We start from the raw sequence: 16,928 nt of genomic DNA on the forward strand, positions 1-16,928 counted from the left end.
GTCCAAGTGGAGAGGGTCTTCAGCCATAAACTGCGAGGCCTTCTGGGTCGCTGTACCCCGGATCCCTAGATTTAGAGAAGGGACAGTGGAGATGGGAGGGGGGAGTGGAGCTGCTCTTGGTACTGTTCTGGGGCGTAAGGGGCTGGCTTTTCACATTTCCCAGCTGCCCCTCAGGGACTTTCAGCCTCGGCTCCGGCTCCGGCTCCGGCTGGGGGCAAGCTAGGAAGTGAGAGAGGGACGCCGGGGCGGCCCTCGGGATGGCTCCTGGAGCTCCGCCCCCCGCGGAGCCGGGCTAGGCTGGGCTGGGCTCGGTCCGGCCCCTCCTCTCTTCGCCGCTGCCCCTCCCCTCTCCCCCTCCCCCTCCCTCCTTTTCCCTCCCTTCCCCCCTCCCCCGGCCGCTCGGGGTGGCTGGCTGGCTGGCTGGCTGCTCTGGCCGCCAGAGCGGCGGCGGCGGTGGCTGTGGTTGTGGCTGCGCGGAGCTCGGCGCAATCGGGCCGGGATGGGACGGCGTGGGACGGGCGCAGGGACGCCGGCGGGCGGGCTCCTCTCGGGCTCTGGCCGCGGCGCACCAACTCCGAAGTGCCGGGGAGGAGTCGGGGGCGCGGGGCACTGAGCGCTGAGCTCCGAGCCGGAGCCGGAGCCGGAGCCCGAACCCGGGCTGCCGCTGCCGCCGCCGCCACCCTCGCCACCCTCGCCACCCTCGCCACCCTCGCCACCCTCGCCACCCTTGCCACCCTCGCCCCCCTCGCTGCTGCTGCTGCGTCTGGGGAGGAGCCGCCGCCGCCGCCGAGGGAGCGCGCAGCCATGCCCGCTGGGGCTCGCTAAGCGCCTGGGGACTGTCACCGTGCCTGGGCGAGCCGCCGCGGGCACCGGCGAGGGGCGCGCGGCGGGGGCGCCAGGCCCCCCGCCTCTTCCTCAGCCCGTGCTTCTTTCCCCACCTCGCACCCCCAGTGATGCTCGATGAGATGAACATCCTCTGTTCCGAGGCTGCCCGTGCCCCAGTCGTCACCGCGTCGGCCTGGGGTCCAGCTGGGCACTGACCTATCGCCCCGGCCGCCCCCAGGCAGCCCCGCGCTCCGAGGACCATGCCTCCCCCGGCCCTGCCGGCGCTCCCGAACCTGCTCCGGCTCCTGCTGGCGCTCGCCGCGCTCTGGTGCCCAGGTAAAGGTGGTCCTTGGCTGGGCGCTTGTGGGTAGGAGAGGGGGTGATAGAGTTGGCTGTGTGCGTGTGGGTATGTGTGTACAGGCGCGCGCGCGCGCGTGTATGTATGTGCGGGGAGTGTCTGCCCCGCGCCCCGCGTGGCGCACAAAGTTCCATCCCGTGGAGAAGCTGGAGCCCCCCGTGTCTCCCCCTTATTCACACTCCACCCCCGCTCCGTTCCTGAGAGACTCGGCATTCAGGTCCCGCTGCGTTGTCCCCTCCCTCCCCCAGGCGAATGTTCTTTCTCACCCGAGGGGAGTTGGCCCCCCTCATTTTGGGGAGAAAACAAATTCGGCCCTTCTCCCCCAACAGCTGCGAACCTCCTTTACTTGGTGCGGCGGAGGGGGAGTAAGACAGAGCAGCTTCAGTCACCCTGTGCTTGGAGTGCAGAGGGTGGGGATGAACTTCTGTCATCATCCCCACAGACCAACCGGCCTCCACTCCCGTGGTCTGCCCCAGTCTCCTCCAATGCCATTAATGCGAAAAGGGGGTGAGGAAGGGGGAGGTCTTGGAGACCCTTCCCCCTCTTTCTCCTTTTCTGGTTTCTCTCGACTCCCTCCGGCTTTGGACGCCCTCTCTCTCCCCCAACAAGGGTTTCTGGCCAAGCAGGTCATACATAGGATCCCTCAGAGAAAGCCATCAGCCCAGGAGGCAACAGGAGAAGCCCAGGGCAGGGATGGCTGGATGAATAGATGGCTCGATGTTTCGAGCAGTGGGTGGCAGCAGCGTCTCTCCTTATCTCCCTGTGTTGGCCCTGCCACTAGGCTCACTCCCCTTGAGGACTTTCCCTAGAGGTTTGGGCTGGGGGTGATAAGAGAGAAACAAGGGATGAGGGCCTTGAGGCGAAGGGCATAGAGGCTTCCGGTTCGTTCCTGCCCTGACCTCACCTTCTCCCCACCTGTGTGTCTGCTTGGATCTCCACACCCCCACAGCTCAGAGGGGCTTCCAATTGAACTGTGTGCAAACCAATCTCTAAATGTTTTTCTTTCCCCGGTTTTATAATTCTCAAACCTGACCCCCTTCTGTTCCCCCCTCCCCATTTATATTCGGAAGGTAGCTTCTGACCTACATTTCTACTGGCTGGAATAGAGGTGATTTTAGTCTGTAAATGCAAACCCCATCCCCAGAAAGAGACTGCAGCCCACAGGGAAGATAGAAGGCAAAGATGATTCTGTCTCTGCTTTTAATGACGATAATAGTCCTAATGGGAAAATTCCCTTAGTCACTTAGAGAGCTGGCTTTGCTGGGGGCCAGAACCAATCTGAACACTTGCCAGTTCAGGGTGAAGACAGATTAGACCATTTTTCCCCTCTGTCTCTGCATTGGGGACTGATTTTCCCCCCTCCTCTTTAGACAGTACCCACCTTTGGGGAGTTATTTAGCAGGTTAGATTTGGAGACAGCTTATCCCAAAATGCCATCATCTTTCCTCCCCCCCCCCTTCCTCCTACACCCTCCCCCACCCTCCTACTTTCATAAGAAAGAGAATCTCAAGGCACAGATGGCTTGGGGAGGTTTCTTTTCGGGGATCCATGTGAATTTTCAGAGTCTGATTCTTCCCCTCTCTCCAGGGACACCTTGTCATCATCTGGGAGATGAGGATAGGGAAATGAACTCTTAGAAATCCTCACCCCATTTCTAGATGAGGGTGGAAAATCCCCCAAACGTGTAGTAAGCAAATAGGAAAAAAAAATAGACCCAACTTTTCTGCTGAATTTGGTGTGATTGCTTGGGAGGCCGGAACAAAAATCTTTATTTTGATGCGATGTGATATATCTGCAAGGAAAAAGTAAATCTTTTTTTCCCTTCCCTCCGGTGCTGCCCTTAAGTGATGGAGATTTTTTTCCCTCCTCCAACTAGGAGAGAATCTTCCCTCGCAGATGTTTATCAGCATTCATCTTTATCTCAGACTAGCTCACTGAGGTTCCACAGCTTAACAGGGATGATTCTCCCATCTGCTTTGCTAATAAGCAATAGAGAGATCTTTTTGGCTTTGGGCAAATCTTTCTTTATCTCTCCCCCCCCCATCCCCTTCCCCCATGCCTACCTCTCCATAGGGTGCAGGGAGGAGGTGGATGCTGGTGTTAAGGCTGCTGCTTCCTTTTTACCTGAAGTGAAGGACCTGTCCCTGAAACAGTGTAGTTTACAGTACAGTTGCTCTGACTCAAGCATCTTGATTTTCCTCTGTCTTTTCCATCGGGTTCAGATATTCCTGAGGCTTATGGGTGGAAGAGAGGAAGTCTTAGTGCCAAGAACTTCCTGAGAGAATAGGTTGCTTTTCCCTCTCCTCCTTCCCCAAGGGAAGAAGAGACTGTTCTTAGTGATCCTGGGCTAAAGTTTTAGTGATGGGCTTTTGGGGGGTGGGGTGGGACTGGGGAGGGTGCTTGTTGATCTGGCCACTTTCCCCAGAAGGCTCCCTCCCCCTCTCCCCCAAGCTGAGCCTCTCAGCGTCATGCCTGCCTTCTGTGGTGGAGCCCCAGACAGCCAACCTCGGTGCTCTTCTGTGCCTTGGCACTGCCTGCTAGCCTTGCACCAATCTCTACCAGGGACCTGATCAGCACACAGTTTGGTACCTCCTATATTTAGCTCAGCTGAGGAAATGCTTTTTACAGTTACTCTGTCGCTAGAGATGGGGAAACCAAGCAGGGCTCTGCGGGGCTGTGGGCAACACACGAGGGGCTTCCACGAAAAGCTTTCGCTTTTCAGTTTCAAGTTATCTCGTTTAGCTCCGCGGCTTTCTGGGCATCCTGGAAGCTGCAGCGCAGTGTCTGAGGGTGGCATTTGCCTTCAGCGGGGCCTCGCTCAGCTCAGCCCGTGGCAGGGGAATGCCTCCCGTTCCCGGCACATTGCACTCGTTGTCTCCGCTTTGTAATCTCTCCTGCGTGGGTAGCTGCCGTGGCAAGAGCAGGGTGGGTGTGTGCTGCCTTCAGCCCTGGGAGTGTCTCAGGCAGATGGAGCCTCACTCCCCCCCCCCCACTCCCCCGAACAGCCAGTGCAAAGCCGGTTGGGGTCTGCAACTTGAACGCGGCCAGCCACTTCTGTGCCTACCACCGGGGGTGCGGAGGCCCGCCTGCCAAGGACCTTGCTGGTGCAAACGGACCCAGCCTGGGCCCCCTTCTTTGGCCTATTATGCGGAGTCTCTATTAGATCCAGAGTGGGTGGCGCCCGATTGACAGAGGGGCTGTGTGTCCTTCGCTCCTGCCTGGAGCTCTAGGAAAGAGGCACTTCGAGGGAGAGGGGAAGACTTCCCTCGGCCTAGCCTGGTGAGCTGTCTTTTCTACAGCTGATGCAGTTGTTCTCCTCCCCTCCTTAATGTGCCAGGGGGTGGGTTAGAGTGGGGACGAAGGAGTCCTCGGTCTCATTTTCATCTGAGAGCTGAGCAGGCAGCCTGGATGGATGGCGTTGATTGGAAGTGGGAGGGACTCGAATTGGGGGGCCCTATACACTCCTGTGATTTAGTGTCTGGACCGGGAGGTTCCCAGGGTAAATCACTTCCCTTCCCATCAATAAGCTTGGGGACCCCAGCGAGCCAAGCTCTTTATGTGCTGAGATGCTTTGAGGGTAACAGTGGAGGTGCAGGATGTCATGATTGAAGGGGAATGAAAACCACTCCTCCTTGGCAGGGTGGTCAGGAAGGTGGTCCCTGTGCCAGTGAGGGCCTCCCATGTCCAAGCCCAGAATCACTGGATTGGAAAGGACCCCCAGTGGTCAGTTCAACTGGCACCTTAATAAGAATCAGAGAATCCGAGGTCAGCTGGTAGGGACTGGTTAGTCCAAACAACAACAACAACAACAACAATAAAATAAAAATAATAAAATAATTTTTGTGGGGCAATGAGTGTTAAGTGATTTGCCCAGGGTCATATAGCTTGTAAGTCAAGTGTCTGAAGCTGAATTTGAACTCAGGTCCTCTTGAATAAAGGGCCTGTGCTTTATCCACTGCGCCACCTAGCTGCCCTCCTAAGAATTCTTTTTTACAGGTCAGGAAATCGAATCCCAGGGCAAGTCATTTAGCTCTGTTGGCCTCAGTTTCCTCATCTGTAAAATGAGCTGGAGAAGGAAATGGCAAACCAGACCAGGATCTTTATTTACCAAGAAACCTCAAACTGGGTCATGTAGATTTGGACACATCTGAAAGGACTGAACAACAGCAACCTCTGATGCCAGCGCTTTTTCTATTGATAAATGGTAGAGTGATCATCAGACTATCTGCTCCCTGAAGCCAGGGCCTGTGTTTTCTTTAAATATCCCCAGAATTAAGTGCAGTGCTACGTACACAGCAAGCACTTACTATATGTCTGTTGTTATTGACTCAAGCAACCAGGGCCTTGGGGAATGGTTGGGGGTGGGAGGTGGGGTCGGGGGAAGGTTTAGAGCTGAATTTTTTTTTCTGAGATCACTTAGTGACTCTAATTTTACAGAGGAAACTGAAATTTAGCCCAAGGCCACAAATTTACTAAGTCTCAAGGTAGGATTTGAACCCAGGCTCTTCAGACAGTAGCACCCATGCCCTATCTGCTATACAATGACGAGGAAACTGAGGCATACAGGCTAATTGAATTGCCTATTTTCACTACGGCTAGTAAATATCTGAGGTCAGATTTGAATTCAGGTCTTTATGACTCCAGGGCCAGCACCCTATCCTTCCTTCCTTCCTTCCTTCCTTCCTTCCTTCCTTCCTTCCTTCCTTCCTTCCTTCCTTCCTTCCTTCCTTCCTTCCTTCCTTCCTTCCTTCCTTCCTTCCTTCCTTCCTTCCTTCTTTTTTTTTTCAGGGCAATGAGGACTAAGTGACTTGCCCAGGGTCACACAGCTAGTAAGTGTCAAGTGTCTGAGGCTGGATTTGAACTCAGGTCCTTCTGACTCCAGGGCTGGTGCTCTATCCACTGCGCCACCTAGCTGCCACCTAGCTGCCCCCTAACTCTTGGATTATTGCAATAGCCTGCTGGTTGGTATGCCTGCCTCATGCATGTCCTTCCCTGCTTCAAACCACCTTCTTCCATTCAACTACCAAAGAGATTCCCCAATACACTAACCATGTCTCCCTCCTACTCAGTAAACTCCAGTGGGATCACGCTCACCTCCAGCCTCAAATATAAAGCCCTCTGTTTGATGCTAAAACTCTTCCCAACCTGGCTCCTTCCCACGTCTCTAGTCTCTTTCTACTTCTCTGCCCACCCTCTCTCATCCAGCCACTCTGGCTAACTTGCTATTTCTTGAACATGACGCTATCTCCTTTGAGCTGGCTGTCTCCCATTCTGGAAGGCTCTCTCTCCTTACATCTGCTTCTTTATTTCCATGTTTTAAGTCATGGCTCTGACACATCCAGGCTGTGTGTGCACAGGACTCTCTAAAGAGTATAATGTATAGAGAAGCAGTCAGTCTGCAATGGTAGAGGACGTTTTCATGTGGAAATTCCCTACTCTGGTGAGTTCATAGGCTTGAACTTCCTCCCTCCCTGCCTATTCCTGATGTATAAGACACAGCTGGGCACTGGGGAAACAGGGGCGAAAAACACCGCAATCTTTCCCATTGGCTTACGATGAATGAATCAAAAAACATTTATTAAGCATTCATAAAGAGTAGCTAGATGGTGCAGGTGATAGAATGCTGACCCTGTAGTCAGGAGGACCTGAGTTCAAATGCGGCCTTAGACACTTATTAGCTTTGTGACTGTGGGCAAGTCTCTTCACCCTGTTTGTCTCAGTTTCCTCATCTGTAAAATGAACTGGAAAAGGAAATGGGAAACCACTCCAGTATCTTTGCAAAGAAAACCCCAAATGGGTCACGAAGAATCAGACAGCACTAATTGACCCCCCCCTCGCTCACCCCCCCATCCTCTCCTCCCCCACAAAAAAACCTACTCCTCCCCATTCCTTTGTATTTACTTAGATGTATACACACAATTGCTATCTTTCCAGGAAAGTGTAAGCTCCTGGAAGCCAGGAACTGATGTTTCTTTGGGGGTTTTATGTCCCCAGTTTATAAGTACCTTATAGGTGCTTAAGAAATGGTGGTGGTTGTATTGCTGGAGATAGGCGGACCAGTTGGGAAGCTATCACAAATAGTCCAGGTGAGCATGATGAGGGTCTAGATTAGGGATCAGAGCATCAGGGATCTTGACAGGGAAGAGACCTAGTTAACACTGGGTTCAAATCCTAGCTGGGTAATTATGGAAAGGACCTCTTTGAGGCTAGGGAAACTAGCTAAGACTTCTCCCTTCACCTCATAGGCTTAGAGCTGTAAGGGGGCACTTAAGCAAGTCCTCAGAAATTGTCTAGTCTAAAGATTCTTTTTTTTTTTTTTAGTGAGGCAATTGGGGTTAAGTAACTTGCCCAGGGTCACACAGCTAGTAAGTATTAAGTGTCTGAGGCTGGATTTGAACTCAGGTCCTCCTGACTCCAGGGCCGGTGCTCTATCCACTGCGCCACCTAGCTGCCCCTAGTCTAAAGATTCTTAACCTGGCATACATGTAAAAAATGATATTTTATAGTTTGATTAGTTTTCCTTTGCAATCCTTTTTTTTGTATGTAGTTTCTTTTATGTATTAAAAAACATGATTCTGGGGCAGCTAGGTGGCGCAGTGGATAGAGCACTGGCCCTGGAGTCAGGAGGACCTGAGTTCAAATCCGACCTCAGACACTTAATACTTACTAGCTGTGTGACCCTGGGCAAGTCACTTAACCCCAATTGCCTCACTAAAAAAACAAAAACAAAAACAAAAACAAAAACAAAAAAAAAACATGATTCTGAGAGGGGGTCCACAGGCTTCATCGAACTGATTGCTCAAGGGATCCATGGTACAACTAAGGTTAAGGACCCTTCCTCTAGTCCATTTCTCTCATTTGAACTGTTGAGGAAACCGAGACCCATAAAGGTTAAGTCACTCGCTCAAGATCACACAGGTAGAAAGTGGTGGAGCTGAAATTTGAACTCAGATCCTGAAACTTTAAGCTCGGTGCTTCTTCCATATCATCATGATGGTGGGTAAGTAGGCAGTGGTTGTGTATGTTAAGGAGGGGACATATGGGAGAGAGGTTTCAGGGGGTACAGTAGAAATAGCAGGCCTTGGAAACAGATTGGATGTGGGGAAAGGCGGGTGAGGATGACTGTCGGAGGTTTCAAGCCTAGGTGATTAGATGTCACCAGCAGAAATGAGGATGTTGAGACCCAAGGGTCTTGGCAGCTTTTTTTTTTTTTTTTTTTTGGTGAGGCAATTGGGGTTAAGTGACTTGCCCAGGGTCACACAGCTAGTAAGTGTCAAGTGTCTGAGGCTAGATTTGAACTCAGGTGCTCCTGAATCCAGGGCCGGTGCTCTATCCACTGTGCCACCTAGCTGCCCCAGCCTTGGTAGCTTTTTGCAGATGAAGAGGCTTCCGCCATGTGGGCTGGTTCTTTTGGTAGAGAGCATCATTTTGGGGTTGGGAGTAGACTGACTGCCTCCCCCAGGGATTGAGCCTCTGCCCTTATCACCAGGATGTTCCAGGCTTGTGAACTGATTGGCTCAGAGCCTGAGACCCTGGCCAGCCTAGGGGAGAAGACCATCCCTGACCCAGTGATGGAATAGCCTGCTGAGTGAGTGCTTTTGTTTCTAGACCTTCTCATAGGGCCAGTGGGAACCGCTGACTTTTTTCCCCCCAATTGTTAAATTTGCTTCTACAAACCACAGGATCAGAGGTTTCAAGCTGCAAGGGGCCTCAGAGGCCACTAAATCCAATTTCCTCATTTTACAGATAAGGAACCTAAGTCCAGAGAGAAGACATGCACCTAAAGTCCCATAGGTAGTAAGCATCTGAGGTAAGATTTGAACTCTGGTCTTCTCCTGCCAAATTCATTGCTCCGGCCACATGCTGCTTGCAAAAAGATGGGGCAGGATCCAGACCTATTTCATAGTCAGGGTAGGCAGGGGAAGTTTGAATTCTGTTCACTTCTGTAGATTGACTCAAGCATTCTTAGTCAATAATCTCAGACTTCCAAAATAGGAGAGAGAGAGAGAAGAATTTTTGTCAGGTGATTTGGAGAGGCTAGAGAAAAGCAAGGCCTGATGGATAGTGGTGAATGTGGAATCAAGAAGACTTGGGTTCAAATCCTGAACCAGACACTTATTAGCCATGTAATTCTGGGCAAATAATTTAATTTTCCTCACTTTCCTTATCTGTAGAATGGAGATAATAATGGTGTCGATCTAGGGTTGTTGCAGGGATGAAATGAGGTAACGTATATTGGGCTTTGTGAACCTTAAAGTTAGATTATGTATGTATTCAGCATCATTTTTTTTTTTTTAGTGAGGCAATTGGGGTTAAGTGACTTGCCCAGGGTCACACAGCTAGTAAGTGTTAAGTGTCTGAGGCCAGATTTGAATTCAGGTACTCCTGACTCCAGGGCTGGTGCTCTATCCACTGAGCCACCTAGCTGCCCCTCAGCATCATTATTGAGGCAGCAAGGTGGGGCAATGGATAGAATGTTGGACGTGGAAGAAAACAGTAGGAATGTGTGGGGGGGTGTCCTGAGTTCAAATCCAGCATCAGATATTTATTAGCTGTGTGATTCCAGATAAATCATTTAACCTAGGGCTCAGTTTCTGTATCTGCAAAATGGAGATAATAGCACTTGACTCCCAGCATCTTTGGCAGAAACAAAAGAGTCAATATGTTTGAATGCTTACTATTATTATCACCATTACTATCATTGACAATAAAGGACTTTTCGAATCATAAAGTGCTATGAGAATGTGAGTCATTATGAAGCAGATAAAAGGGTGTAGTGGATAGAGTGCTGGGCCTGGAGGCAGGAAGGCCTGAGTTCAAATCCAGGCTCAGACACTTAATAACTGTGTGACCCTGGGCAAGTCATTTACCTTCTGTTTGCCTCACTTTCCTCCTCCGTAAAATGGGGATAAGAGGAGAACCTACTGCTCAGGGTTGTTGGGAAGATCAAGTGAGATAATAATTGCAAAGTGGTTAGCACAGTGCCTGGTACAAAAATGTTATCTAATATTATTGTGGTTGTTGTTATGAGCGAGGCAATTTGTTAGGCATTGAGGATACAGAGACCAAAAAGGGGTAGTGTGGTATAGTGAGAAGAGTGCTCTCTGTGGAGTCAGAGGACCTGAGATCAGAGCCAGTCTTTGGTACTTAGGATCTGTGTGATCTTTGGTAATTTGCTTCCCTTCTCTCGGCCTCATGTTCCTCAACGTAAAATGAAGAAGTGGAACTACATGAACTCTAAGATCTCTTCTAGGTCACTGTCGATGGGGCTAGGATCCTGTCCTTAAGGAGCCCACATTTTACTGAGATGAATATGTCTCTTCCCTTTCACCCCTTTCAGGGAAGGAAGATATAAACATTTATATGGCACCTACTGTGTGCCAGGCATTGTGCTAAGTGCTTTACAAATATGATTTCATCTGATCCTCACAACAACCCTGCAAGCTAGGGGCTATTATTTCTCCCATTTTACAGTTGAAGAAACTGAGGCAAACAGAGGTTAAGTCTCTTGTCCAAGATCACACAACCAGTAAATGTGTAAGGTTGGATTTGAATTCAGGTCTTCCTGACTATCTTACTACCTTGCACCATCTACCTGTCTGTTAGGAGAGCTAAAACCTCTAGAGAGGTGATTGAGTAGTGAAAAGATTGTTCGTGTGTGTGTGTGTGTGTGTGTGTGTGTGTGTGTGTGTGCGTGCGCTCGAGCTCACCTACCATGTAACGATTGGAATGACACCACCTGCTGGAGACTTACTGTAGAAGAGTTCCGCCCATGAAGCGAAGGTCTTTGAGGGCAAGACCAGGAGTCTTTTCTTTGGCGTCAGGAAGTGACGTGGGCTAGTGGGAGGAAGAAGGGGGGAGCCTGGCGCTCAGTCTGACTCTCTTTCCTCTGGACTCTGGTGGAGAGCGGAGCTAGAAATGTGCTCTCCCTTTAATAGATAGGAATCTAGGCCTTTCTTTACCAAATTCTTATTCTCCTTAATAAATGCTTAAAAGTCTAACTCTTGCTAAAGCTTATAATTTATTGGCGAACACTCATTCGATATTTTAGACAGTTTAGCTAGAATTTTAGCCCTTAACAACCACCACCACCACCACCACTTTTACAACTACTACTGGTACAACTACAACTACCAATACTACTAATAGTATTACAACTACCACTACTACTACCACCACCACTTAGTACCACTACCACAACAACTGCTACTACCATCACTACCACTCCTAGTATTACAACTACTACTACTACTACCACTGCTATTTATTACTACTACCACAACTACTACCACCACCATCACTATTACAACAATTACTACCACTACTACTGCTACTACCGCTACCACCACTGCTATTACCACCGCTATTACTAGTACAACTATATGAACTACTACTACTACCATTACTACAACAATAACTACTAGTGCCACCACCACCACTACTAACATTATTACTACTACAGCTACTGCTACTACTGCTACCACCCATAATTCTTGCTAACAATGGTGGGGATAATACTTGCCAAACCTACCTCCTTGGGTTGTGCTTCAGGAAAGCACTTTAAAGTGCTATGGAAATTTACTCATTTGTCTGTAGTATTGTTATGTGTGTGTGTGTGTGTATGTTATAGAGTTTTGATACAAAGTAGTATGTGAGGAGACTAAAAGAGAGGAGAGGATTATTGATAGGATAGAGACAGTTCGAAGGAACCTGAGAAGTGAACTACTTTACCAGTTGCATGTTAGGGGGGAGGAAGATGAGGTTTAAGTTAAGTGACTTGACCAAGGTTATTTGGGTAGTAGTTGGCAGAATCAGGATTTGAACTCAGGTCCTCTGTCTCCAAACACAACCATTCCAGGCCTTAGTGTTTTTAGAGCCTTCTGAGTAGAGTCCAGGTAATCCATTTAGCTTTGGAACTCTGCCCTAGGGCTGAGCTGCCCTGACTGTCTAATGAGGGAGTGACAACTTACTTGGACCATCTTATCTAGCCCATCCAGAGGATGCCTTACCTTCCATTCAGTTATCCATCAGGGATGCAGAGATCCTGCCATCAGTCCACCCACCTCCTTCCCTCTCCTTGCATTGGACATAGTAATGAGAGCCACATCATCATTGCTTTTGGAGAAGGTTGGACAATGAACTGCTCCGTGGCTCCACTCACCCTCCATTCCTGGACAAAAACTGCCTTCCCTGGATACCTCTCTCCGATGTGTTGTTTCCTCCATTAGAGTGTAAACTCCTTGAGGGCAGGGACTATATCTCCAGGACTTATTACATGTTTTTTTTTTTTTCCTTTACACAAAGATTTTCAAAATTGTGAACTTGATCATTAAACCCATGAATATTTCAGTAGAGTCACAATAAGCAGAAAGACTTGGAGAAGGAGCGGTGAGTGTCCATTAGGGATTGTTTCATATAGATCTATTTTAACATATTTGTATATTTAACCCATGTATATGTTTTTTAAAAAAGGGACAGCTAGGTGGCGCCACAGTGCATAGAGCGCCAGGCCTGGAGTCAGGAAGCCTCATCTTTGTGAATTCAAATCTGGCCTCAGACACTTACTAGCTGTGTGACTACAGGCAAGTCACTTTACCCTATTTGCCTCAGTTTCCTCATCTGTAAAATGGGCTGGAGAAGGAAATGGCCAAACTACTCCAGTATCTTTGCCTAGGAAACTCAAATGGGGTTTGGAAGAGTCAGACACGATGAAACAACTGAAAAACAACAAATATGTTCAATATATACAACATGTAATTTAACAAGGTTATAAATTGCTGTACATTATTTGTGTCCCCTTCCATATTTCTCTTTGTTCTATGCATTTTTTTTTTTGAGGAGCGGGACAATGAGGGTTAAGTGACTTGCCCACAGTCATACAACTAGTAAGTGTCAAGCGTCTGAGGCTGGATTTGAACTCAGGTCCTCCTGAATCCAGGGTGTGTGCTTTATCCACTGTGCCACCTCGCTGCCTCCTGTTCTATGCATTAAAAAAACATTTTTATGTCCTTTTTCTATTCTATCATTTATTACTTCTCTGTCCCCACCTACAAAATAGAATCAATGCTTTTTTATATCCATCCATCCATCCATCCATCCATCCATCCATCCATCCATCCATCCATCCATCCATCCATCCATCCATCCCTTCATTCCTTCATTCCTTCATTCTGATGCTGAGCCTATAGTTAGGACGACCTGAGTTGACATACAGTCTCATAAATTTACTGGTTGTGAAATCTTGGACCAGTCACTTAACCTCCATCTTCCTCAGTTTCCTCAACTATAAAATGGGGATAATAATAGGCCCTACCTCGAAGGGTTAAGGATTGAATGAGATTCTATTTGTTAGCACAAAGTAAGAGATATATAAATGTTCTTTTACAATGCAAATTTATTAAAGATGAATTTATTATCACCGTCATCATCATGGAAAGCCGGGATTGGGGTAGGGGTTTGTCCTCTGGGTTGGCCAGATGAGGGAGGTCTGGACCATCCCCTCCTCCCTTTCTCTTTCCTTTCCTTTTCTCTTTTTATTATTTGGAAGCAGTGTGTTGCACGCGTCCCCTGGAGAGCCAGCGGGGCCGGCTGCGGGTGAGGTGCAGACTGAGACATCATCCTTCTGTCAGTCATGAGTTCCTCTGGGCCCCGGGGTGGCCGTGTCTCAGAGCCCTGGGGGGGGGGAGCGGTTTGGCAGCCCTGGGCCGCAGCTGCCAAGCTCTGCAATGTTGCGTTCTGGCACAGGGAGTGTTGTTGTTTCCTCATCTGCCACCTTGGCCGGCTTTTTGGCCGTCTCTGGCGGCTGCTGCTGCTGTCTCGAAGGCTGGGTCGGGGCTCAGCAGGATGGAAGGTTCGATTTTTTCTTGCTCTGCCTCGTTTCATTTCCTAAGCAAATAATCTGCTCTACTTGAGATATTTTTTGGTGGGGGGCTGGGGGGAGGGGGAAGAAGAGTTCGAGCAGCCCCTCCCATAGTCCTGACTGTGTTAGCTTAAACGACTCTGGCCCTCAGCTGTACCAGCCCTCCTGGGGGGGGGCACCTGAGAGAGGTGAGGGGCATTCTGGGGTGGTTGGTACTTGCTTGGGAGCATCTTCCCCACTAAACCCTGACCCCTCCTGCCTTCCCTATTACTGGGAGCATCACCAATCCCCCCCCCACTCCCCAGGCTCACAACCCAGGAGTCATCCTGCACTCCCCCCCTCACCCCCCGCCCACCCCCATCCAAACTATTGCAGAAATCTGCTGATTCTACCTTTACAACATCTCCTGAATATGTCTCCTTCTCTGACACTGCCATCCTCCTGGTGCAGACCCTCATCACCTCTCGCCTGAACCATTACAATACAATACAATACAAAATAGCTGCTGCGGGGGTCTGCCCTTCTCCAATCCATCCTTCATTCAACGGTCAACGTTCTGTTCCTTAATTTGAGGTCCAGCCATGAAACTCCCCTACTCAAAAAACTTCAGTGGCTCCCTATTACCCCCCACAATCAAATCCAAAATCCTCTGCTTGGCTTTCAAAGCCCTTCATGACCTTCGACCTCCTACCTTTATGGTCTTCTCATACCTTTCCTTCCCCCCACCCCCCATCACATACTCTTCCATCCAGTGACACTGGTCTCCTGGCTGTTCCACAAATAAGACTCTTTCCCAGAATTCCCTCTGCATATCCCCCCATCCCTGGAATGTTCTCTCTCTGCTCCAACTACTGACTTCCCTGGCTTTCTTTCAGTCCCAACTAAAATCCCACCTTCTATAGGAAGGCTTCCCTAACTCCCCTCCATTCTAGGGCCTTCCCTCTGTTAATCATTTCCTATTTATCCTGCACACAGCTTGCTTTGTATATATTTGTTTGCATGTTTCCCCATTTAGATTGTGAGTTGCTTGAAGATGGGCTTTCTCTTGCTTCTTTTTGTATTCCCAGTGACTGGTCCAGTGCCTGGCACATAGTAGGTGTTTAATAAATATGGAGTGACTGACTGAGGTCATAGAAGCCTAGGATCAGAAATGGAGAGCAGGGAGGGACCTTAGGTAGGGCAGGACCCCCGACCTCATCAGTCTAGGACCTCAGAGGCCATCGAGAGGTCATCCTCCTTGTATAGAGGAGTTATCTGAAGGTCACCAAGGTAAAGTGATCGCTCCAAGGTCACATAGAAGCAGGATTTGAATCTAGGGATTCAATGTTCTTTCCACTGGACTGTGGTCCACTGGCCCCTCTAGATCTTTTCTTTTTTTCTGACCACAAAAGTAGAGATAAAGAAAACAGTGGATCCAGAATGACAAGGGGGTCTGTGACCCGTGACCAAGGCCACTGGGCCCTGCATTAAAAGATAGAATGTCCTTTGTTAGAACGGAGTCAGATGGTGTCAGCTCCATTATCAGAGCTCTGAGCTCTGGGTTGGCTGGGAGAACTGGGACAGCCCTGCACAGGGTGATGTCCCCTGCATGTTTCTGTCAGGTGTAGCCCAGGGTCACAACTCCTGCATCCTCTGTGCTCAGCACAGTCAGGTTACCTACTCCCTTGCCTCCTCCTCTCTCCCTCCTCCCCCTTCCTCCCCCTCCTCCTCCTCCTCCCCTCCCTCTCTTCCTCCTCCCCCTCCTTTTCCCCTTCCTCCCTCTCCTCCTCTTCCTCTTCCTCTCCTTTCCTTCTCTCCCCTTCCTCCCCCTCCTCCTACCTCTCCTCCTCCTTGTCTTGTATCTTTGTTGACAGGGAGGAAGTCAATCAGATGGTGCTAAGACCTTCGAGTACTAATTGCATCAAACTCATCCCCCATTTATTAAAAGCCTGCCTTGCAGGGATGTGCTGGTAAATGTTTAATGTCCGGCTCTCCGAAAAGCAGGACACACCGTTTCATCAGCGTCGTTCACATTTTCTCCATCACTTTCTTAAGTCTGGACAACCAACAAAACAGCAAAGGGGGCCCTGCTTTGTAGCATTTGCCAGTTTCTGAGGGATAATTGATAATGTAACAGTTGGCTGGAGCTGGTGCTGTCGTACCCCTGCCGCCATGTTTGGGGCACCATGTTAGCTACTGGGCTTATATGGACAAAATGAAAGAAAACTGTCTTTGTCCCTACCAGGGGAATATAACATGCAAACACATAAATAAAAATAAGATGATTAGAGGAAGAAAAGACTGTTAAGAGCTATTAGGGAGAGGGGTATGGAAATCAGGAAATGCTTCCTGTAGGCAGTGGTCCCTAAGCTGGGCCTTGAAAGACACTAAGAATATTTTAAGAGGCAGAGATGAGAAAGGGGAGAATATTCCAATTATGGAAGAAAGCCTGTGAAGAGGCATGGAGAGAGGAGTTGGAATCCCATATACTAAGCATACCAAATGGGTACTTTGGCTGAGCTGTGAGGGTGAGTAATGGGAACTAAATCTGGAAAGGTGGGCTGGAGCTAGGTTATAAAGGATTTTCTAATACATCTGTGTTTATATCAAGTATGTATCAAGTTTCAAACCTTGATGTCACCAGTACAAGATGGGGGAGGTGTTTTTTGTTGTTGAGTGCCTTTAGTCATGCCCAACTCTTTGTGACCCCATTTGGGGTTTTCTTGGCAAAGATATTGGAGTGGTTAGCCATTTCCTTCTCCATCTCATTTTACAGATGTTAAGTGACTTGCCCAGGGTCACACAGCCAAGAAAGTATCTGAGGTCAGATTTGAACCCATGAAGATGAGTCTTCCTGATTCAAAGCCCAGTGCACCACCTAGTTGTGTGATTAGAGAGCATTAAAAA

At 49.2% G+C, this 16,928-nt stretch overlaps 1 protein-coding gene across 2 annotated transcripts in view; it reads left to right on the forward strand.

Moving 5' to 3' along the window:
* The first annotated feature begins 865 nt into the window (after positions 1-865).
* TMEM132B (transmembrane protein 132B) overlaps positions 866-16,928 on the forward strand; it is a 691,327-nt gene continuing 675,264 nt past the window's right edge. Inside the window, exon 1 of one of the 2 annotated variants that reach the window (XM_043976443.1) lies at positions 866-1,161. In XM_043976443.1, the coding sequence (XP_043832378.1) occupies positions 1,086-1,161 (76 nt within the window). In that variant the 5' untranslated portion in view covers positions 866-1,085. The remainder of the gene's footprint in view (positions 1,162-16,928) is intronic. The other variant, XM_043976445.1, reaches the window with a different exon arrangement.

This window comes from Dromiciops gliroides, chromosome 1 (genome assembly GCF_019393635.1).
Source record: "Dromiciops gliroides isolate mDroGli1 chromosome 1, mDroGli1.pri, whole genome shotgun sequence".
Lineage (NCBI taxonomy): Eukaryota > Metazoa > Chordata > Mammalia > Microbiotheria > Microbiotheriidae > Dromiciops > Dromiciops gliroides.